Source organism: Anser brachyrhynchus, assembly GCF_964034855.1.
Source record: "Anser brachyrhynchus genome assembly, chromosome: 2".
In the NCBI taxonomy this organism is placed as follows: domain Eukaryota; kingdom Metazoa; phylum Chordata; class Aves; order Anseriformes; family Anatidae; genus Anser; species Anser brachyrhynchus.
Window position 1 is genome coordinate 34,165,835 of NC_137695.1, and position 25,133 is coordinate 34,190,967.

Sequence of the window (25,133 nt, forward strand, 5' to 3'; positions counted from 1 at the left end):
TGCACTGGGAGAGCCTGTCTTCCATTTACTGACAACTGTATTTAGTTTCCACAACTTCGACTATTCACTTAACAGACACAGAATTAATTCACATAGAGAAACATTCTAGTCTGGAGACAAATATATCCCTATTCATGCGGGACAGATATGAAACTTTTCTTGGAATGCAAATTAACGCTATTGTGGTGCAAGCAAGGCACACAGAACCAACCGGTTTTGACGTAATTGGACCAAACTTGGCCATTGATAAGGCAGAAAATGAAAGCATTACTGTATACCGCAGAACTTGCAACCTAAATCAAATCACATTTATGAGTTACACTAGATTAGATTAGAAAAATTCATTTCACCAAAGGCACTGCTTCAGTAGAGAACAGCCTTTTGTATGTAACTGCCTTGCAAATTAAATCAACCCAGTCGACGAGGGGAAAAAATTATTCATTTTCCATGAACATGCATATTCAAATATTGCAAAAGACCAACAAGTGGAGAAAGAGGCAAGAAGAATGGTTGCACATATTTAAATTGCTCCAGTCCCTTGGTTACCAAAATAAGAATAATTACAGAGAGAAGAACTCTCTGTGTATAGTATATCTGTATTTTGTTCCAAGGCATAGAATAAATGCCAGTAGTACTTACTAATAGTGCAAGAATAGAATGCCATATCTAATTAGTGAAGAACCTCTGCCCTCCTCTTCCCTTCCCCTCCACCCGTTCCAACAAATTAAGAGTATTCCAAACAGGATTGCATGGGGCAACAGCTTACTGCAGCCAGTTTCCTCTCTAGGGGTAGGCCTTTAAAACAGTTTTCTGGTTTTCTTGTAGTCTTTGGAGAATGAGTGTGGCTGCTCAAACAGTTTTGTAACACATTTCCTCAGGTTGGCCCTGCTAAGAAAGGAGGTATCCCTACATCATCAGGGATTTTGCAGTTGATGCTGCAAATACACGGCTAAGTAGCTGGGGAAGATTTGAACATCATACACTCCACCACATCGAATTTTAGCCAGTATTTGCTGTTGTTGTTTATGGAGTGTTTTATCTAGGTATGGTTACTACACTCTTAGAACTCAGGATGGCAAATTAGGTTTTTGTCTTTGCTTTGCACCTCATTCTCTTTTGCCACCCTATATATATACATATATAAAGCATGTGAATTCAAGGATTTTTGTTGCAACTTTAGTAACTTACTGGGCAGCAATCTTGATGAACTTTTTGACCAGCTGTACACGCTTGCAGAGCTGGCTGCAGAGGAGTATCTCAGTGGCAACCCAAAGCTGGACCTCGTTGCATCTTTGAAGCAGAAGACTGAGATTCTCAGTGTTTTCAGCACTGCCCTGTCTGCTGAATGTGAAGTATATGAGCTCTTGCTGGAAGACATTGTCAGTATTATTAGGGATACAAAAATGATTTACATATAAATAAGTTAAAATTACGACAAATATTTCTGAGACAAGATTTGGATACAAATGGCTATTTTTTATTGTCCATGAGCCAATCACAAATGATTCAGTTTTCAGGTTTGGCTTAGCAGTCTAGAGGCTTATTACAGTATTCAGGTGAATTGGAAGTCCTGCAAGATGTACTTTTCTTTTAAGATTTCCTGCAGTTCCACTTTTAGTTTCAGGAAGATACAGGACATAACTAATCTGTCTCTTTCTGAATCTCATCACTTCTGTTCCAGCATGAAGAAGCAACCAAATCCCAGAGCACTGCAGAATTTGAAAAATTTCTACTCCAATTTCTTGCTAAAAATGGCCAAATTTTCATGAACAGAAGCATGGGTCTTGCTTTCTGTGCAAAAAAAAAAAAAAAAATAAATAAATAAATAAATAAATAAATAAAAAAATCTTGACTAGCTCTGGTTTTAAAGTGTCTAACCTGAGTAAAAGAACATGAAATGAAAGATCAAGGAAAGCATCTGATGAGAGGCAAGGGAATTTCCCAGTCACTTTCTTAGAAAGTCATCACTCTTTTCACTGAATGATATTTTCAAGTGACATTTTGTACTGTTAACTGTGTGTTTTACTCAGAAGCTCACAGCAGAACCTATCAAAGTCATTGAAACAACCCGATGGGCACTGAAGTGGAATATGACGACATTTTATAAAGCCTGCCCAGTGTTTTTTTAACTCATTGAAACCTAACCAGAGCAGTAATGTGAACATCTAAGTTGCTGAAATAGTGATTTTTTTTTATATATATATTTTTTTTGTGATTAAAGCGATATCAAGGTCACTTATTCATAGAGTCCTGTATTTACTGGAATATTGTTGAGTGCAAAGGACAATTTGCATACACAACACATTCATACAGATAGTTTTTAGAGAATAATCGTGATCTTTTACTCTCTTGAGGCAAGTTTCAATAAAACCCACTATGTATACAGGGAACATGAGATGCACCACCACAGGGAAGTTACAAACCTTTGTCAAACTTTTGCAGTATCAAGGATCACAACGCATCTCTTGGACCTGATTCAATACCACAACTGCTGAGAACTGTGACATCATATTGTCATGACAGTGAACCAAGAACCAAGGAATACCAATGCTCCAAAATCCTGGTGCAATATCAAGACACCAAAGCAATATACTGCTGCATGAAAACAATGTACTTGGAAGTGGGCATGGTGCTCCTCACCTCATGAATTGCGTTGAAGAGGCTCCAGTCAAAATTTGTTAGTTCTAAGGCAAGATCCCAGGTGTTGATTCCCAAAATTCTCACAGACCGTTGCTGCAACTCCTCGTTTTCAGCAAATGGGTTCTAAATAATTGACAAGAACAAAAATTTCTGAGCAAATGCCAAAAGCTTCACAATGAAACAGATGTTAGACCAAGGTACAAAACAGAGCTGACTGAGTAAGTAATCTTCTAAGTGCACTGAGGTTTTTTTTTTCCACACTAATCAAAATCAATGAGTTATAGCCTATTTAATAAATAGCCTGAAACAAGAATTGGTAAATAGAATCAATGATTTCCCATTGGATTAGGATTTCTCCCTCCCATTCTCTTATTCTCTCTAAACTTTGAGTGTGGAACACTGACCAAACAGGTAATGAACATAATGTAAATATAACATATGAAATTATCAAGAAAGTAAATTTTGACACCAGGAAATTTTTATATTACAAGGTAAAGGAATCATTCTGCAAACACACCAGCTTCAGAATAAATATACAAAACTTGCCGCCAATCCACATACATTTACAAACAGCATAAATTCAACATAATTTACTCCAAGTGCAGTTGCCAACAAACAGTAAAACACTGCAGGTCCTGATTCATAAAAGTTACTTAGGTTATCACTGTGGAGTTCACTGGTACTGCCAGTATTAAGGGTCACTTGACATTTCCATTATTAGCTCTGATTTTCAAAGGTTTGTATTTCTCTTGGGTTTTTTATCTCATCAGTCTGAAACCTGGCACATGAACCATCTGCCAAGATGAAAGATTATTCTTATCAGTTAAGCCATTACTTTGGTGCTATATTTTTGACAGTTACAGCAAGTTTTGCAATTTTTATTATGCAACTAATGAAACTAGATTGGCTGTCACCTGTCTGTACTAGAAACCCTTCCTTAATATTAGCATTTTTAGAGGCGGCTAGAATGCTGGAGATAATGGGGATGACAGATTACAATGATATCAGCATGTCAGCTCTTCAGGGCACATTGATCCAACAAAATGTAAATAGACATTTCTCATTGCTAGGATGAATGCACAGGTACTTGTGCTGACAACAAATGAAAGTCAGATGCAATACTGTCCCCGCACTTTCCTCAAAGTATATGAATAATTAGCAGAAAATGTTAAATCTTGGAGTTCCTGCCTCACTGAGGTTTTGGGAAAGCACAGGGAGAGGGATTTTTCAATCCCATTTCCTGAGGACAGAGGGAATGAAAGAACTTCTACTCTTCAACCCACTACCCTCCCTAGCACCAGAGACATGGATAGCCAGACAAAAGCTTCCTTTTGAAGAAAATGGAAGAAACGGAGATGCCGCCAGATGCAAAATAACCATGTGGATGCCACAACACTGTGGTCACACTGATGCTTAGTAATTTTGGTAAAACTCACACTACATATATATCTACATGTGGTAATTCCACGTTTGTAGGTTTGTAGAGTTTGTCTTCCACCTTCTGTAACTCTATACTAGCCATTTTATGTATCGTAAAAGCACAAGGGGTAAAAAATGGAGTCATGAGCTTTGAAGTAATCCTCATCTCAGTCAGCCCTGTACAAGCACAAGCCAGCTTTTCTAGGCTGACGTAGATCGAAAGATTTAAGCTCTATAGAAGCTTTGGTATATTTGAAATTGATGAACAAATTCCATTACTGTTCAGTCAAATAACTGCTGTTAATGCAAGATTTTTTTTCCAGGTATAGAACAGCTTAGTAAGCTTCACTAAGGAACTGAAAAATAAGTCATGTACTGAAAACACATTCTTAAATGAATAGGAAGCCCTTGATCTGGAGTCAGACACATAAAAAATTGGAAGTAAAAATACACATCCTTACCAAAGAATCAGTCAGATCTTTTCGGTAGACAAACATACGACTGGATGATTCAAAAGATTTTGAGATGGCCAAGTCATTTGGTTGTAGTTCATGTTTTTCTTTAAAAATAGAAAACAAAACACACAAGCTTCAGAAAAAGGAGTATAAGCTGCATATAAATATGAGAAAAAACCTTACAAACATATTTGTAAAGCCACATATTTTTTTTAGAACATAACTAAGCATTAAACACACATATACCAAGCATGGTTTCATCATCTCCACACTATTCAGAATAATAAAAGAAAAATGTCTCTGATGGTGGACTAGAACACAAAATCTTCCATAACCTGCTTTCAGTGTGGACTTCACACAGGACAGAATATAAACAAACCCTTACATTTTCTAGTCTAACCTCCTGTGCATTAGGGAACATTTCGTTTCAACCCAGTGGCTCTACCACAAATGCAGTGACTTCAGTTAAAGCAACATGTCTCATCCTCAAGAGACTGAGCTGCTGTGTGTCACAGGCAGAAAAGAACAGGAGTAGAAATCTCATCAGTAGCGGTTCAACCCATAGAGCAGAGAAATAACTGGGAAAAAAAGGTCCTTGTTAATCAATTTATGTAGAGAAATTATTCCTCAAGACCTATAGCAATTTATTTAGTAACCAGCAGGACACACCAAACAGGCCGCAAAGAGAAAGGACTTTTCTTCTCCACTCACTGGGCAGTGTTCTGCTCTGGGCAATTTTGGATGCACCAGAGAAAGGTGTGTGGGGAAAAAAAAAAAAAAAAGAAAAGAAAACAGAACACAGCTAAACACTCATGCCCTAGGAAAACTGTCTTTTCCTGCAGGCTCCAAGTAATCTTCTGGAGACCTGACATAAGATTTGATTACAGTCACTGTATTAATGTAGATCCAAAAGCACTACAAGCATGTTGACAGCTACCTTGGACTTTTCATGGCCCATGAGGGAGGGGTAGAAACAGGAGTCCAAGTGCAAAACATCATTACTAACAATTCATTTTTCCCCTTCCCATGCTCACACTGATGCCAGAAACATTCATGCTGAACTACCAGTATGTCCTTTCAAGGTAATTTTGAATGAAAAGACATTGCTTGTTCATTTAAAGAGTACAATAAAAACACGTTCTTCAATGCTCAGCCTGCTGCCCTCCAAGTGGATGGCGGATGACAGCTCTGAGTCACACAAACAGTGCAAAACAAAGGAAAAAATAAAGCATTGTCAGGCTGCTGTTTATTGCACACAGCACACAAGTGAGAACGCATAGGAACAAGGATACTGAAACTGTGCTATCTCCAATTAATTTGTTCCATGTGACCAAACAGCATTTTGGAAATTACAATGGTCATGTACAAGTGACAGTCCTATTGTACCTGCATTTTAATGATTACTTCTTATTGAACAGCCAAATGGCAATGTCTTCTTTTCTGTGGTTTTGTTAGGAAACAATGCGGTCTAGAGATAATAGCACGTTTCATTATTTATGAATTGTTGGTTTTCTTTACATAAATAGGCAGTTAGCACCAGATTTATTGCTATCAGAGCAAAACTTGCCCTGCTCCTGACCAGGAGCACAACACCTGAAGAATAATGGCAGCAGTGCTGTAAAATGCAGTGGTCTCAAGTTTGGGCACACACAAGGGTAAAACGAGTACATCTGCAAGTGATGTAACCCAGCTGGCCAGGACGCCTACATGTAATGCTCCCGTGTGGCCGCTCCACGCCTAGGCTCTTGATTGCCAGGGCAGGGCGCCATCTCCTTGCCACCCACACCAAATCCCTGCAAAAAAAAGGTTATTTAATTGTGTTTGACACGGGGGAGGAAAATGTGACCTTCCACTTCTGAATCAGATAAATAAACAGAACAAGCAAGCATTTGTCTATATTTCAGAGAAGTAAGACTGAATGCAATATCTTTACAGGTTTGCCCTTTGTCTCAAGGAATCAACACCAGCTAATGCTGGCTGAGAGTATGGCCCAGGCATTCTCAAGTCTTAGCCCTTCTTTGCCGGTCCAGCTTGTCCTTTCCATGTATCCAGTTACATTGCTTCCTTTATTTTCAATAACAGACAAAGAAAAGTTACCACAATGAGGAAAACAACCCAACCAGTGATTTTGAGGCCTGACAGACACCAAACAAAATCTTGGCTTTTGGCTGGTCCCAAAGCCCACAAGCAGTCTGATCCTCCACAAAAAGACAATAAGCCTTTCCTGGTAAATGAGAAACACTGAACTAACAGGCAAAAAATGTCAGTCATAAGCAAGACTACCTACAAAATATTGCTAGATTGCTCTCAGTATCTTGACTGTGCAAATACATGTCTCCCTCCTTTCTCCTGGAGAATATTCATTCCCCATGCTGTAAATAAGAAAGCAGCCACACATGCAGTATTTGCTATTCCCTTTTATATTTTAAAAGCAAACCATGCCTCATTGCCTTCCAAATTAATTTAGACGTGAAAGTAGATTTATCTGTGGGGAACAAAAAAAATATCTTGTAATACTGATAGATATGGACAGTCCTTTGCACTCCCCAGCGTGGAAACGCCGCATCCGGCAGGACCCAAGAATGAGCTGTTGCCATGGGAACGACTCTGGGACGCAGCTCCTCATTGTTCCCTGGTCACCCAGCTGTGGGCCCATGCAGGAACAGCTGTATCCTTGCACCAGAAAATGTCAGCCCTCCCTTAAGGTGATGCACTACAAGGTGAGCAATCGGATGAAGGAATGCTATTTACCGCCAGAGAACGTGACTGTCACCAGTGCCAGCTCCTCCTCTGGGTACTGAATCTTTTCCGCTATAATCTTCAGTATCTCCTGTGCTGAAGTGGTTACTTGAGCTTTCACGCTGACGTAGGAGTGCTCCGTTATATACACACGGCAGAACACTGCATGAAGGAAGAAAGGCAGGATCAGCAGCAGTCAGAGACCCCAGCAGAACGGGAGGGAGAACCTTGCAGCCCCAGCCTCTGTGATGCCCCAGCTACAGGAAGGGCTGCTCCCTCACCCTGCCCAACAGGGACATGAAACTAAGAACCAAACATCACCATTATCCCCCTTGCCAACCCCTCTTCCTGGGAAATGACAGGGACAAACAGATGCATCTCCATGGACGCATGTCAGCAACACCTACTCAAGAGCTCCTACCATGAGGATGCATAGCAGGCAACCTCCTCTGTTGTCTATTTTCTCTGCAAACTCAGCTGTTACCACCTTTTGCCCCTTCCTTTTAGGTTCAGATAAATCACCATTCTTCTGCTGCAGAAACTATTTTGCCCCTCCACTTTCACCTGGAGCAGTAGGTTCCTCAAGAAACATTTAAACTACATGCACTGCCAGGGTATTTTAGCACCAGCAGAGGCTGCCTGAACAGCACTTCAATTTGTTCTGAAACTCTCCCTGAGTCACTTGCAGCACACATAAAAGGGACTGGTTTGGAGAAATTCCCTGGGCTCAAAACTTCCACAGAAGTCCAAGAGTTGTTTAGGCTCTGGGAGGGAGATTCCCACTGGTAATGCTGTGGTCAGCTCATGCAGTACTTTGTTTCTGCTATGAAAATGATGTACGCTCCCTCTGCTTCCCAGAAATTTAGGTTTACTTTTTTTTTTTTTTCCTCTGAGTTTGCAGTAGCCAGATATTTGAAATACAGCTGCCATACTTAAAAGGAAACAGACCTGTAGACTGGAACAGATGTTTCAAAAATGACATCTGCTAATGAGAATTGCCACAGCTCTGGATTCCTTACTCACTTAAGTGCTTAAACTTTTCATTTTCTTCTACTTAAGTGCTTATTGCAGATAGACTGCTACCATGACAGTATAAGACAATACTATTCTCCAGAAATGTTGTATTTTTACTGACTAATGTATGTAGCAATTTTGGCTGTTGTACAAATCTTCATGGCTTCAAGGCACTGTCATTAACTGAGACCATGCCAGAAGTGGTTAAGAACTCTATCTTACTGAGCATCTTTTTTGTGTTGTAGAAAAGAAAAACGAAGATAAGAAGGAAGGAGGAACTTAACATTTAACCTTGGGGAAGAAAAGTCATTTGATTTTATAATTTTTTTCTTAACCTATATCTGCTGGCAGACAGTAAATCAGGTGCTCATCGTGTGTTAGAATCTCTCTTCAGAATGCATAAAACTAGTGAAAAGATAGATACATCAAACTGCACTCTAAATTACAAGGTAGAAAAAAAATAAATCTGACATGAATATTTGGCCTCCATTGCCTACAGTGAATTTGTTTGAAATCTCCACCTCTGCCATTTGGGAGGGGAAGGTGACAGCAATATATTAACTTATAATTGAGCTGTTGACATATCTTTTATTTAGCATTGAACCAACCCACAAAATCAGGTCCTTGAGAACAACCATTGTACTGATCCTCTTCCCCTCCACAAACCCATGATATTTATGGGCATGGACCATGTCATCCCTTCAGGAGCCTATGCTGCCCCGCAGTGAGATGCAGGAGGGAATGCCACCAGGAGGCTGTGGGCATGGGCTGTAAACCATCCTGAGAGGTAACACTTACATTAGGAGATAAAATGCTTCTGGTGTGACCTCTGCCCCTGAGGGCAGGAGGCATGGTGTGGCTTGGACAAACCCATCCTCTACAAGCACCATCTCTTGACAGCACTCCACAGCCCATACCATTTCCCTCTGTCACACCCAGGCATCTCTCTCTCCTCTCCCCAGCCCCACTTTTTCTATTTCATTCCCTCAGTCCCAGCGTCTTCCATGGCTCATCCTCACAAGGAGAGAGAGCAAAGCAAGGACCCTTGCTGGGTCCTACTCTTCTTGTCCCTATGGCCATGGGGTCTGTCCCCTCTCTTGTGCCAGTACCTTTCCTACTCATGAGCTGTGTCAGACTTTTTAAGAAGAAAAATGAATGTGGGTGTTCTCATCTAGAAATTACATTTTTAGAAGCAGCTTCGTCAGCCTAAACCTCAAATTAACTTTAGAAGACTTTAAGGCACAGAAAGAGGCTATCTATCAGCAGAACATAGTGTAGAAAAAGACTTGGCACTAATGGAGCTGTTTTTTTGCCATGTCACAAATGAGCACTAAAAATATCTTGACTCAACATGAACTTGTGGAGTTTTGTTCCCAAGGAGGAATAAAGATTTGTTGTTAAAGGGCGATGTTTCCCAGGAGAGGGTCTTTCTGCCTGTTCTCTGCTCATGTGCATGGTGTTATTCTCTCTGCCTCCTTCCTCTTGCAGGCATTACGGGACAGTGACAGCTTCACTTTATTATTGCATTACCAATGATGAAGGGAAGTCATATTTTGAAACGGTTGACATTAAAGCGTAGTGGCAGCTCTCCCTCCACAAGCAAAGGTTTTTGAGGAGAGAAGGAACTTACACCAGCTCTCAGAGTTAGCAGATCCTGCCCCACTTAACCTGACAGGCTCATTCACCTCCTGCACCCAACGTCTCAGTCAAGAGACCGAAACCATGACACAGAGCAGGAATAACGTCTGGTGGACAGGCTGCCTCACCCATGAGACACACAGGCCTGTCACAGAACCATTGGAGGAACTGGGCAGGGGGAAAGCCCTTGAGGAATCATCCCACCACTGAAACCCTGCAAAGCAGGAGGCAGAAGGGCAATCTTCATACAGCCAAACCTTTATTCTTTTGTGGCCCTAGGGTCCTGTTCAGAAGCTATACATCTCATAAAGTGTACCTTACAGGCAGCCCTTACTCAGAAACAATTTTGCCCTGACATTTAAAGGCAGTGCACTAGGCTTTTCCCCTCACTCTTTCAGTCATACTTACTTTCTTCTGCTTCATTCATGGTTCCTCTGTGTTGCAGCCAGCTCTCCTTTAGACTGAACTGGTGGAAAAAGGTTTTATTCTGTGAGGGAGTGGGGGAGGAAAAGGAAAAAAAAAAAGATACAACAATGACTCTCTGCATTCCTGCCCTTTACAAAGCAGTTATTCACAGAATATAGCATTCAGCACATACATCTGTCCAAGAGGTTTCTGTATAGGAAATCCACCCACCCTTTCCTGGATCAGTAATCTGGGAGTTGCCTTACTAAATAATGGCAAAGGTGGGAATTTCTGAGGAAGTGAGATGTGCCTAGGCCTAGCAGCCTCGACATTTCAAGGTTATTTGTAGTCACGCACAGAGCTCATTTCTTATGCATTTATTCTTATATACATTTCCTATGTACCAATCAGCCTAGCTAGCAATTCCACTGTTCTGCCTTCTACATTTGCACAGTAACATTTTAAGCTTGTTACACACTACAGCTTCAGTCCAGAAGACTTCACTAGCTCAGCAGTTCACCTCTGCACAGTTCATACATAAACATTCTCCCGTTGCATCTTTTACCTCTGGTTAAATAGACAAATCCATGTTCTTCTCTTTCTTTCTTTCTCTGTCCCTGTCACAACAAATCCCCCTTTACTCTGTTTGCTTGCCACCTGCAGTCAACACCTGTGCTCAGGCTGGTTTGCCCAGGTTTGCTGCATCTATCCAGCCATGCAGGATGTGCTCCCAGACCTTTGTTGTTTGAAATATTCAACACTGACATTTCAGGACGTGTTGTTAAAATGATAATACTGTCACAGCCACTGCAGGTTAGTTCACACAATTGATATCTAGGCTACACTGGCAGAAAAAAAAAATCCTTAAGCAATGTTGCAGGTCCAGCCTCACTGATGCAACCTGTCATGTTTTTGGCCACCCATCACTTTCAACTGAGATGCCAAGAACAGATGTGAAAGTAGGGAGGGGGAAAGAAAGTGAGATTGTAAGTTAGCTAGCAACCAGCAAGAATCAGGCTTGTGTTACCTTTCGGTGTGGTGAATATTCATCTACAGTGCTGAAACAAAAAGGAAAATCCAAATCATTCTTTCCATCCAAAGATTAGGAAGTCCTAGTTATCTAAGTTTACAACACAAAAAAGCTTTTTTTTAACGTTAAATGTTCACCACAGAATAGCTGCAGAGCTCCTTCAGTGAAAGCTAAGGGCATCTGACTCAACCAGAAAACTCTTCTGTGAGTTGCAAAGTCAATGCAGAAAAAGAAAGTCTGTGAGTTCCCAGAGGACACTGATACCAGTGGCATCCAGGGTCACAGCTCTTTCCATTTCCCAAATGGACAAATCACAGAAATTATTCCATTTGTTAGAAAAAGGTGCTGAGGAAATATCTTTCACAAATACAGTAATTATTAGTAAAACAATAACCCTAACACAACCATTGCAAAAGAGATTTGCTTCTCAATACTGCAGGGGAGAGAAGGAGAGAGAATGCATCATTTGAAGTCAAAGACTGCTGGTTCTGAATTACATTTTGCCAGTTTTTCCACACTTTATTGCTTTACTTGGAAATCATCACAACCAAAATTGATGGGAGCGATTGTAGAACAACACACGTCACCCAAAAACATCAGATAAAATGGAATAACCTAGCTTTACTTTAAAGAAAAGATGAATTGTAAAAATGAATACAGTACTTGTATCACTCATCCCCTTATCTTCACTGAATTCCAGCAAGATGCCAACAAAAATAAATTACACTCTATATAAAATGAGACTTAATCACAAATATAATCAATGCTTACTGACGACGATGCATCCCAAGTATCTTCTGAAATTCCTTCAGTTCCTTCTCAAGAACGGGATATTCATACACATCATCTAGCACATTCCGGTATATCGTCTAGAAAATAAAATAGTATCTGCAAACATCTGATAACTCAAAAATAAATCTAAGGTGTCACATCAGTAGTCTAAATCAATTCAGGCACTAGCCTACTGAAATAAATTTCATCGTTTTTATGCAAGACCCATCAGCAGAGAATGTCCCTATTTAAATTTTCAGGCTAGTCCAATGCTCAGTTTGTCTTCAGAGAAGCACTCTTTTTATCAACACCAAGTGAAAAAGTAAAATGTTGAACTCATTAATCTACAAACAGAAAGATAAAATGGCACTTGTGGCTGTTACATGAAATGTGAATTACTTCTGAAGAATCCATTCAGAAGCTTGAGAACATACCACACCATCACCACTCATCTAAAATGATAATAATTTGACTTACTTAGACTTTCAAATTCAATGTTCTCTTTCACTTTTCCTCATGCAGACATTTTAAATTGAGTCAAGACTTTCTTCAAATTTAGTTCAACATTCATTTTTTTGAGTGAATGACTGAACAGAGCAAAAAGGTCCTCAAGAAGATCTCCAGTTACAAGACAGAGTTTTCAAGAAAGGTGAAAGATCAGTCCTACAAATTCTCTCAAAATACTTTCTTTTCTTCTTTATCAGCAGGAAAAAAAGGGGGGGGGGGGGAGAGGGAAGAGGAAGAGGAAGAAAACCAACAAACTATCAGCTAGATCTTATGGATCTTCGCCCAGTGAAGACATGGCTATTTGCAAATCCACGAGGCAATTATAAAGTTTTGGTACTCAGATCCTTGCTAAGAAGGGCAGAATCTTATTTAATAAAAAGGCATAAAGCTGCGTTGTTCTCAATATACAAACATTGTGGAATAGCATTATACTCTTCCTAGTACCTCAGACAAAGACAACAAAACTTGCCCTTCATCCGTGATCATCTGAATACTGACTGTAGACCCTGTTCTGGCAGACCAGTGTGTCTAAGGAACCTTCACAACTTCACAGTTTTATTTCCTACCTTCCTAATTTTTCCCCATGTTCTAGACTGCATGTACTTTTATAAGTTTCATACCTGAAAGTAATGTTTTTCATATTGAATGTATGAATACCAGATGCATGTTCAACATGACTACCTCTAAGACATTAAGGCGAGACATGCATAAAACACTTTATATAGAGACAATAAGAACAAAATTTAAATATGAAAAATTATGCATTTTTAATTTTTGCTGTTGGGGCTTTTTAGACAAAACATGGTAATTAAACAACACTGAAATGCATCAGGAAGTGTTTCAATACCTTTAAAAATTGTTTTAAATGCTCATCTTCATGTAACCAGTCTTTGTAGAGAGAAGTCCACTGAGAAACCAAATGCAAAACTTTTCGTTTCCTACAGGATACATCAGAGTCATCTTCTTTCCCTTGATAGTTCTTTGCACAATAGGTACAGTAGGTTAAGGGAAAAATATACTAAAGGTTCACTGAAACTTAAAAATCAAGTGACAGAGAAGACTTCATAATCACCTTGTTTGTTGTTTAGTAATGAAAGGTTTTTTTCACTAAACTGTTCAGTTTTAAATGCATATTTATCCTCTTTGAAATTTTAGGAATTTCAACTTTTTGGAATGAAATACTCAGTGATAGAAATGTCAGTTTATCCCCTGTGTCAACATGATTTTTTTTCCTTTCTATACTAGAGAGAGAAGTCTATAAAAACAGTTTAAAAGGAGTTATACAATGTTGAGTCATATCTTTCCTGTAGAAGTGGGAATGAACCTTTGTCCTGCACACAGATGCCAATGTGAATGTCTGTATGAAGGGGGACAATGCATCATTACAACAACAAAAAAAAACTGAGCAGAGGAAGTCAATTCTTTTTCCCTGCACAAATTATACTATCTGCAGAAATAACACTATTAAGAAAAAAAAAGGGGGGGCGGGGAGTAAAAGAATCTATTTCCACTATTGTTCTCTATTCACAAAGCAGAAATACCAAATGACAGAAAGTACTCACTTTATACATTGTTCCTGTCCCTCCACTATTCTTTCTTTCATTAAGTGAAAAGATTATGCTTTCATGGCAAAAAGGAAAGAAAGGAAAAAAAGAAGGTTCATCTTGTATCTACAAGATCATTCAAGCAATACACCATAGCTTATGGAAATAATTGGAAATAGGAGAAAAAAAATGTTTTTTCTCAAAATGATTTATATGTTGTATGAAAATGACAAAAGGTACAGACATTGTTGAATACTTCTTCATTTTTTTTCCTCTTAACATATTCTGAAGTATATTACACAGGTATTCTAAGAATTAACATTTATGTTCTGGGTATGTTTTAACCTGATCTTAAATGTTATTTTGTAAAAGTTATGAAGATTTATATAGCCTTAAACAAAAACAGCGTTTGCATTGTTGTTATGAATTAGGCCTGGCAGTATACAAACATGGGTGTCACTGTGTGACGCCTGCTAATACAGCACTTAAAAGGATATTGCCTCAGAAGTGCCTGGCACAAGTCATCAGTCGTCATGAAAACTGTGTACGTGAGAAGGAAGTCATCCAGGAGAGTTTCTGTGGAGGAAGACAAAAAAGAATAAGGTACAATATATTGTTGAAAGGAAGAAGACAGTATCTATTATCTATTCCTGTGTGCATGGCAGGAACAGGAGCTCAAAAAAAAAAAAAACAAACCTAAAGAATACCAGAATACATCACTGATTTGAAGACTGTTTCACACAGTTAACAGTATGTTTCCACTGCAGATGAGATCCTTATTTAACTATCACATCCTCAATTCTCAAAGAGCCAACAAGTAGGAATATGCACAAAAGAAGCCACAGTTCAGCACTAAGAATCCTCATCATAAACACCACCACCCTTGTTGGTTCTGCTGGATGGTTCCAGCTAAGCAACCTTTCCACCAGATAAATTGTTTTAAAATGTCACAAGACAAGTTTTTAATAATAGAAGATGGAAAAGTGTGATTGCCATGTACTGTGATGAACATGTAGGCATAGTGTTTGAGAAGCATGAACTAAGCATATTGAAACATTTAGCTGGTTAAATCTTTTGTGAATCACTGTAAGTGCTGGGACATTTTCTCTGTGGTTTACTTAATTACATTATTCAAGTTATTTTTTGTTTCTGACATTCCTCCAAATGGTTTCTATCAGTTACTACAATGACCTGAAGGTACTTGCTGACAAAGCATTTCTACCCACTGCAATGTAGGACCTCAGGTTGTCAGGACAAGCAGTACTGCCAATTCAGACATGAAAGCAGCTTTCCCATTCCTCATTCCTATGCCACACTAATTTTAGGATTTTTCCAAACCTTTACTACACACAGTAGTCTCAAGAGGGAAAGCTGAAAGAACTAGGTTTCCTCTAAGACGAGAGGGCTCAGGGAGAATCTTGTGGTAGTCTTCAACAACTCAGTGGCAGGGTAGAGATAAAGCCTAACTTGTGCCAGTGGCATGTAATGTAATGACAAAAGGAAACCATCAGACACAGATAAAAGGGATTTTTTTTTCCCTTTGAGGATGGACAACCACAGGGACAAGTTGCCCAGACAGACTGCAGAACCTCCAACATCAACAATATTCAAAGCTTGCTGGGGCACCACAGCCTGGTCTTACTAAAGCTGCTTTAAGCAAGGGTTAGACCAGATGGCCTCCAGAGGTCCCTTCCAAGGAAAACTGCACTATAACTCAAACAACTTTGCTTCCAGTGCTAGTTAATCACTCATACATGGTGTGTGATCTCAGAATTAATTTTTATTTTGTTCACAAACAACACAATCTTTTAATTTTCTGCAAACAGATGTGAGAATTATGCCAGTCATTTTACACCCAAAATAAAAATGACCGTTGTTGTTTGTTTGTTCGTTTGTTTTTGACAAAACAATGCATTTTTTCTTGAAACTTGAGGAGTCTGTGCTCACTGTATTTCTTTGACTTCCAGCAAATACCCTGTGCTCCTTTTAACAAGAAATCAGTTTTGCACCACCTGCTTTACTAGATGAGAACATATGCAGAGGTTGACAGGTAACGTAGGAAATTCCGGTTACTTTTTATTGAGATATATATATATATGAAGTATTTATTGTAGAGCAAAAAACAACTAATAGTAGTTGTTATTAATTGTTACCAATTACTCAGTTGTGATTTAAGTGGTGGATTTACAGCTGTAAAGATTGAAGGACAAAACACACCTCACAGGACAAAGATAAGGCTGTGCCCTCATTTCCATATGCTGGTTTCCTAGCTATTTGTTTGTGATCTGGTCCAGTCCAAGCTAGTGCTTGTGTGCGTGTAACTGAGAGCAACCTGGCAGCTTTTCATACTAAGGCTGTAATTTCACAATAATTTAGGCCAATTTCAGTCACTGCTGCCTTGGACCTCCTTGTCAGTAAATTGACCTCTTAGATGAGGTGCAGAATGGCAAGAAAAATTCATCCATGTATCATTAAGAGCCAGATATCATGTGAATATCACATGAATGGATGCCTAATGACATCCCACCCTGTCAGCACAGAATTCAAAATAAAAAAAAAAAAGAAAAAAGATAATAATAATGTAACTAGATCAATGCCTTTTGCCCAGTAGTTCTTAAAAGACTCCTGATGTGAAGATGCATAGCTAAAGCTCCTTGTATTCACTAATAAAACAAGTGGATTCTTTATATTTCACCAACATTGTTTAAAAACTGTGGAAAGTATTATCTCTGTATAAAACGAAAATTTTCTCTCAGTAAATGAAAAAGTTGTTGTGAACAGCTTGTTCTCTATCTAAAAGGCCATCTAATCATTCTGTTGCATGTCTTTTGGATGATACAATGCAGTTACTAAAGTTGGAGGTTTCACAAACATTTATTTTGAAATTGTTGTTCCTGGAGCCAACCACCACATCTAATCTCTCATTTTAGTTCTTGATCAAACTATGTGCAGTGATACTCATGAAGTCAAAGATGCAATTACAACAGATTATTTCCACAACTGTCTATTCTATATAGGTGATGCCAAAGCTTCAGCAATACATAGTCATATATTCAGAAAAGAAATGAAGTACTAGCTGAAGAAAAACTTTACTGCTAATCAGTGAACTTGAGGAATTGTTCAAAATAGTGTGACTTTATCATACTAACTGGTGTTAAAATACCAATATAAAAATTTATTTTTAATACCAGATCATGTGTTTTCCAGATGTCTGTTATCAATTCTTTTCCAATCCCAAAGTGTTAGGATAGGAAGAAAGGCTGGTTTTGCTATGACTCGAGTTTTTGCTTAAACTTTTTGCACAAACTGTGTTATAGATATTACTAATGCAATTCTTTTTAAAACAAGTGACAATTAAAACTGTTTATTTTTTCAGATGTCCCACAACTCTTTCTAAGCCCTCTGTTCAACTCAGACATACCTCTATCTGTTCAGTCTCTAGCTTCTAATGACTTTATCATAAGGTATACCACTCAGCCAACGCAAAGTCACAGAGTGATTATTTTTATTTCTATTTTTTAATACAGAGGAAATGCTAAGAAGTCAATACATTATGATTCCTGTAGTTTGTGTATAGGCTGCATCTCTTCAAACTGCCTCTGAACTTGTTTAGAAATGTAAACCCTAAAGGAACGTTTTGAACAAAAAAGTCTAGATTATACATGTGGTCCATTAATAGCATCACTCATCTGTTAAATTACCTTAACAAGTAAGCAATGAAAGTGCTTTTGCTAGATTAAATATCTATTACCAGACATCACATAAGGACTTTATAATAATATTCATATTTTAAAACATCTGTACTAACTTGCATGTATTTCCCTGAAGTACAGATATGTACAGTTCACTGTACCTATCTTCTGTATTTTCTTCTCAAATGCACTGTAATTTAAAATAATTCCAATATGGTTTTATATGCCATAGCAAGGACACAAAATCTAAGTGTTCACTGATTCTTCAAAAATAATCTCTTCAACTCAAACAATTGCAGACTTCTCAAATACTTTTTGAAGATTAACGTGCTCTCAATTACTGATTTGTTGGTCTTAACCTGCAAACAGAGAGAAAGTCTAAGCATGAGACAATTTATTCACAGCAAATTATTTGTTCTGTGCTCCTAATGGACACTTAGAACAGTACACTTCAAGAGGAAGGGCTTTAAGTGTACAAGTTGATCTAATAATTATGAACACAATTCTTCCTGTTTTTTCCTTTTTAGTCATGGTTGATTTAAGAGTTAAAAAAAAAAAAAAACAGCAATTCCAGTCATCATTAATTATTTACAGTGCACCATACACCCACTCAGAATGGCAGTGAAGTAGCTCAGCTTTTAAACTTTCCTATGTCCCAGTTTCTGCATAAATTTGTGACCACCTTCCCTATTCTTCTCATAGAAGAAGTTTTTCTGGTATTTATAGCATCTAGTGAGAATAAAATGTACAGTAATAGTTGAAAAAGAAAAAAGCTGCCTTTGGAAGAAAAGTCTTCATACAAAAGCCTGTGATGCTATTTTTTTAATTTCTCTTCTTCATTAATTTTTTATTTAATCATTTTCTTTTAGTCATCAATCTAATTTTTCTTTATTCCTCACAATTTACCTTTATTTGGTTAAGCAATCACTACAAAGTATGCAGTCAGCTTACAGCTATGGAATATTTCATTTCAAAGACAATTTCAAGCATTTTAAAGATTCATTGAGACATGCAACAGAAACAGCATGCGTTCAATGGGCTACTGCTCTTGCAGCTCTTTGGGGGCAGCCTTAGGCAGTAAATCTCACCACACTGAACATGTGCTCTCAGCATCTTACCATAGGCATAAAAATAATAACAACAACAACAAAAAGTGCACTGTGCTCATTTGTTATTAAATAGTCAATTCACACTAGCTTCTGCTGAGACAGGTTCTCACAGGCTGTGTGTCTTCCCCCAAGTGAAAAAAGGCAGCATAGACACCAACTTTACTGGCAGTTCTTAGTACCCCTCTTCCAGACTTTCTGCACCAAGTCCTTCTGCAAGATACGTTCAGGATGGGTAAGGGATGGAGAGAGCAGTATATAGACATGGGATGTCCTGATGCACGTGGATATCCAAGGGAACTTTTGCTTTAAGTTGGCAACTGGAGGACCCAGAAAAGACATCTACAAGAGAAGTTACAGCTGTACTGCATTACTGCATGTGTACGGTGATGGGATTCAATGGCAACAACAATCTGGCTGGGAACAGGGATCTTGAGTCCCAGAGACAGTAAATGGTCATATATTTGGATAAACACCCAATTGTACATTCCCATGTCCTTCAAAAAATCAGAGGATTTCCTGCTGCTTTCCATGTGCCCTCTTACCTAAAAAGATCATACCCTTTCTCTCTGAGGGGGCAACTCTACATATTTTAACACAGTGTGAGGGCATATTTTTTATATATGCTTAATTTTAAATGGCAGGAGTGTAGAATGGGTTTCTCACATGGATTTACACACCAAATTTTATTCTCTCTTCTCCACTGTCTTCTCTAGACAGGGTATCAATTACCAAGGCTTAGAAAAGACATTAATAAAGGGCTGTAGCCAGAAACCCTCCATGGTACACCTTTAGCAAACCAGTACAGGCAGTATACTTAATGTCTTTGGCATGTCCAAGACGCGTAAGCTGTTCTCAGACTTGGACGTTTTCTTAAGCTAGCATAGTGGTAAAAGGCATCAGGGGAGCATTATGATGTTAATAACTTGTTACAGAAATGTGGAAAGAGACTTAATCTAAAGGAAATGTCTTTGACAAATGAAATAAAAGTTATATTATTTTTATTAAATTAAATATTTTATCTATCACATAAAATGAGTAAAGGAGGAGAAGCAGAGAAATATACCAGTGCTACAGATAGCTACACCTAACTACCTTATCAATTTGTATGGCCATATATTATTTACTAGCATGGGTTTAAACACACTTGTGCACTTCATCACAGCTAGAACACCAGACATATACTCTATACATATTTACATTATATGTTCAATATATCAAACTATTCAGAGTACACCTATTGCTAATATTAGACACCCTATCCACCTAAGCCAGATATAACTGCTCCTAATGCCAGCACTGAGTCATTAATCGCTTTATACCCACAAGAAGAGATAACCTGATGACAAACTACAGTTTGTTCTGGTTTTCTGATCACCCTGTTACATCCTGAATAGTTGTTGTTTTGCTGCTTCTCAGTGGCTTCCAAGAAAAAAATATGGGTGAAAAATAAGCCAAACACATCCTCCTATCTCCATACCAAACCAATTGCCCTGATGACAAGAACCCTTCTCTTTTCATATCTGAGCTTACAAAGCAACTATTCACATCTCATTCTTCTTACCCTATGGTGTTTCTGTTTCCATTTTTCTTTATTTGTTATTACATGCTTATTTAAATATTAAGAAAAAATACATTTATGCAAAACATCTGGCCAACAAGGTTTTAAATACACAATGCATAATTTTGTTTCTGATAATTACATGGTTTACAAAAAGTAACTTGCTCTGTATAAAGGGGTACAAACATACAGGTTCTGTGCCTGTAGACTCTATCCCTTTATCTGCAGATTGTCTGTCACGTACTGTTAGTTATTAAGAGGGTAATAGTGAAATCTTAAACTGTAAAGAAAAACAACTAATGTAGTTTTTTGTAAAGCTTATCACCATTCTGAACACAAATCTCTTTCACTTTGCACTGTACAAATCCATTGTGAATGGTTGTGCAAGAATAATAGAAAGATTTAAGGGTTTTTTAGACCTGTATTCCACATTAAATCGGATTACAAGAAAATACAGATAAAGTACTGGAAAGCAAGTCTTTTTCCACTTTATGCAAAGTAGGTGTTCAGCTTTCTCTGAGGATTTGCTGGAGGAGACCAAACCTAGATGGAGAATGCAGAGGAAAAAAAAAAAAAAAAAAGCCAAAAAGCCTGAAAGAACAAGCTTCTGGAATTCACAGTTAATTCGTAAGTTAAAACTACTCTTAATGAGCTTTTACAGTGTCAAGTTCACAGCCCTTACTCATGCAGTTGTGCCTTTCACTATGAGTACATGAAGAACTAAGCAAAAAGGTGAAGAGCTCATGTCTTGGATTAAAAGTATTACTCTCCAAACGCTCGGCTTTCCAAGCCAAGGAAATGGCTAAATGCCCTTACTCTTCAATTTACCTCTTATTCTCAGAAATGTATCAAACAGGAAGAGATCAGAAGATCTTCTTCTTCATCCTGAGGCATGTTAAAACCTGAGTATGATGTACTTGGTGGGCAGTGCATAGGAACTCCAGCAACATAAACTCTTAGTTGGGGTTACACACATTTCTCAAACATCAATGCAAACTCTTAAATTTCATGCAGGAATTAGACCTCTTTGCTGCTTGTTGCGGCAGGGTGGGGGACACTGGGCGGGGGGGGGGGGGGGGGGGAGGGGTGGAATGTGTTTTAGATAACATACACACACAAAAAAAAGAAATTACAGCAGCTGTAACCCTTCATCTATGCCATCTCTTATTTGTGACTATGGCAGGCAAAGACAATGGTATGAGCATATAGACAATGGTATGAGCATATGGACATCTCCTGTCAAGTTCCTTATGTTAATGAACTAATCAGTGTTAACCAGAATTCTGAATTTAAAAATCACCAACAATTTCAAAATTTGTTCTCATTTGCATTCACTGTGTCATCCCTACCTTGCATGACCAGCCACTTTTCCTTAGCATTTAATGAGGCTCATCCTACTGAGTGTGTCATCCTACCTCAAGACACACACCAGAAAATTGTGGGATTTTAAAAAATATTATTATTGTTTTTTAAATAAAATACTCATAGATGGGATTAGCAATACCATAATGCTCAGAAACAGTTAAAACTCATATTTCTCACAATTGTAGAAAAACATCCCTATGAGATAGGGTTACAGCTGGGCAAACAGACAGATGAAATCCCCATGCTTGAGTAAAATGGATGCTGATTGCTTACTGTTCTGTAGGGAACAGACATTTTTTGCTATTTTGAATATGCACTTACTGAGTTCAAATTAAACTAGATGAGAGCCACAGAAATGCATTTGCAAGTTTTTATGCCTCTCAGTGCTGAAAGCTCTTAAGTTTGACAAATTTTTTGTCACCCCTCTTCTCCCTTCCATAAAATGTGAAAAATTATAATCACACCTCAAGGCAGAAGCTGCTACATGTAGTCTCTTTGGTTCACATAATACTGTGTAATGCCCTGAAACCTTTCAGCAATGCAAATGCATGTCCAGCAAGTTGTAGCTAGTAATCAGAAAATTGCTCGTTCTGCAGAAATGGAAAAACGATTTGAGGGCAACTCCTTTTAAAGATAGAAGTTTCTCAATATTCTGTAATTCCACAGCAATTTACTAAAAATGTCAGGATGTCCCTGAGTACAAACAGTAAATGCAAACTGCTATCATTACTATCTGATCTAGCAAGATACCGTTCATGATGATGAGGGTGCTGAGTAGTCCCAAATCCCCCTTGCCTTCAACAGACGGCAGTGGCACTCAGGACCTCACAGGATTAGCCCTTAATCCAAAAATCAAATACTCCAGAAATGCTATGCCACTATGGGCACAGCTTGAAGAAAAAAATGAAAATCACGTTGAGAAATAAAGGTCAATATATAATTTGCTGCTAATGTATTAAAACAATTATAGTAGTTATGTCATCTAACCACTGAAGCTCTGAGAAATCAATGTGCAAAGGAATAAAGAGCAAGGCATTTATTTCTGTCGTTAGGTTAAAAAAAGAAAATATATAAGGGCAAGATATTTAACCTGTACAACCAGAATTTTTATTAGAGCACAAAAATCAGAACTAGGAATAATTTCTAAGGTCACCTCCCAGTGATTTCTGGCAGTATTTTAACATCTGCAGAATTAATCAAACACATTCTGTCTGGTAAGGTCAAAGATCCTCCTGAAGTTGCATTCCAGTTGCTGCTATCATACATACTGGAGCAGCTTCATATTTTGTTAGAGGGACAAAAAGCCCTGAAACCACAGGCACAGAGCAAATGTCAACTTGTCTAGCTTTAATAAGGCACTAATTTTTTTCACATAGTCATCTGAAATCTGAAGCTTTTTCTTCCCCCCCTCCAGGTAGGATGGAGCCGTGGTGATTAATGTGCAGCTATAATGGTCTGGGTTATTTGAAGTTATTGAACAAATCCACTACACCTTATACATTTTTAAGTATTAGAAATATTGCCTATAGCTCTCACCCTAAGATAGTGTTACTTTTTTTTTTTTTTTTAAATAAAAAGCCCTTAACTATTGTAACTAAACCACTCAAGCCTTCCATGCAGTGAAACTTCAATTGACAGCAGGCTGAGACATCTAAAAGTATGTGCAAGGTATTCCCACCAGCCTAGCTGCAGAAAGCAGCCAGTCCTTGCTCGCCTCTCCAGTCTCCTGAAGTACTTGAGGAAAAAAAAAAACACCATCCTCTCCTTCCATTGATTGTTTCTAATAAGCCAGCCAGGCCAGGAGTGCCTGGAGCAGCAGGATGGAGGATAAAAGATTTAATAGTTCCCTTTCATCTTTCTGCCTGCAGCCAGCTGCCTCATGGGGCAGGGGAGATGGGCGTGCAGCACTAACAGCACAGCACACTGGATGGTCCTCGCTTGTTCTTCACCTCCAGCAGGCACACAGCCTGGCACCCCCGTCACCCACTTGTCTCGGTGAAAGTCAGACAAGCAACTGTGAGGCAATTTTCTACTTTTTCTCTTTTACCTGGATTTCTTTGTATCCCTGCCCCCACCCTCACCTCCGGGCACCCAAAGAGATGCCAGCCTCTCCAGCCAATCCTCAATGACACAATGTCCAGGTGCCACTGTCACCGCCTCAGGGGGCCAAGAGCTAGACTGGAAAACCTACTGCTCGGAAAAAGTAACCTTCAGATCTGCTCTCATATCAAATACATAAATATTGTCACATCTTAAAAACGAGATTGGGAGTTCTTCATTTTTGAGTCTGCAACTTGAACTACTTTAAAAGGGCCTAATTTTCAAAGACATTTCCTAGAATAAGAACCCAAATTTTCTGTTCATGTCCCCAGTACAACATCTATAATAATAAATGAGTAATTAAAAAAAAAAATCCTAATTGGCAGTATTTTCAACTACTACTGCCACCTAAATTTTTAAATGTAGTATCTAATGACAGGCTCTAAAAACCACTACATTTGGACGATATCCAGTCGAGTCAATTAGAATGACAAGTAAAACATAGGGATCAGAATACACTCCACACTGGAGCATCACATGGGTAAAGAACAAGCCGAAAGGCACGTGGAAATGCCACCTCTCAAGCTTTGCAGATCAGGTGCAATGCCCAGAATTCAGCGTGCAGCCTTAGCCCCACCATCCGCTGCTAACTGCTTTCCATACCAGCTAGAGCAATAGGTCCCTGGAGGGAACAGAAATGTACAGATCTGCTCTGTGTATTTTGAAAAGTGTTTAGCAAGAAACTTTGATCCATTATTTTCCCCCTACAAAGAAGCATGGGGAAATTTCTTTGTGCTTCAGCCTGGGGAAGGAGATATAAGAGGAATCTTGTTTGCCCCTGGGACCCAAATTATCATAAATATGCTAAGCAGTGCGAGCTCCACAACACGTGGCACAGGAGCACGTGCAATAAATATCACCATGTCTCTTCAGGGACGCGGAGAACGACAAAGCCTCCACAGGCAAAAAGATCCTGGCTTCTACAGAGTTGGCAGAACTGCATAGAAAGGGAATGATAGTGTTTGCATCCAAATGAAAACTGCGGGATTTGGTCCAAGCCTCCGCATAAGATGGCAATAACATGTTCGGGACTAACGGACAGATAACTCACAGATTTTTCTTCCAGCACGCCAAATAGCAATGCACTGGGTCAAATGACATGTTTGGTATATAGGGTTTCAGATGAGGTTAGGGTCTCACGTTGGCA

The 25,133-nt window shown here is 38.7% G+C and overlaps 1 protein-coding gene across 6 annotated transcripts in view; it reads right to left on the minus strand.

Moving 5' to 3' along the window:
• Positions 1-25,133, minus strand: part of RAPGEF5 (Rap guanine nucleotide exchange factor 5) — a 161,708-nt gene that overhangs the window by 21,310 nt on the left and 115,265 nt on the right. For all 6 annotated transcript variants that reach the window (XM_080580454.1, XM_080580452.1, XM_080580451.1 and 3 more), the window contains 9 exons: positions 14,660-14,738; positions 13,466-13,610; positions 12,112-12,209; positions 11,338-11,368; positions 10,314-10,392; positions 7,266-7,415; positions 4,521-4,618; positions 2,641-2,763; positions 1,189-1,367 (listed from right to left, as the gene is read on the minus strand). In XM_080580454.1, the coding sequence (XP_080436580.1) occupies positions 1,189-1,367; positions 2,641-2,763; positions 4,521-4,618; positions 7,266-7,415; positions 10,314-10,392; positions 11,338-11,368; positions 12,112-12,209; positions 13,466-13,610; positions 14,660-14,738 (982 nt within the window). The remainder of the gene's footprint in view (positions 1-1,188; positions 1,368-2,640; positions 2,764-4,520; positions 4,619-7,265; positions 7,416-10,313; positions 10,393-11,337; positions 11,369-12,111; positions 12,210-13,465; positions 13,611-14,659; positions 14,739-25,133) is intronic.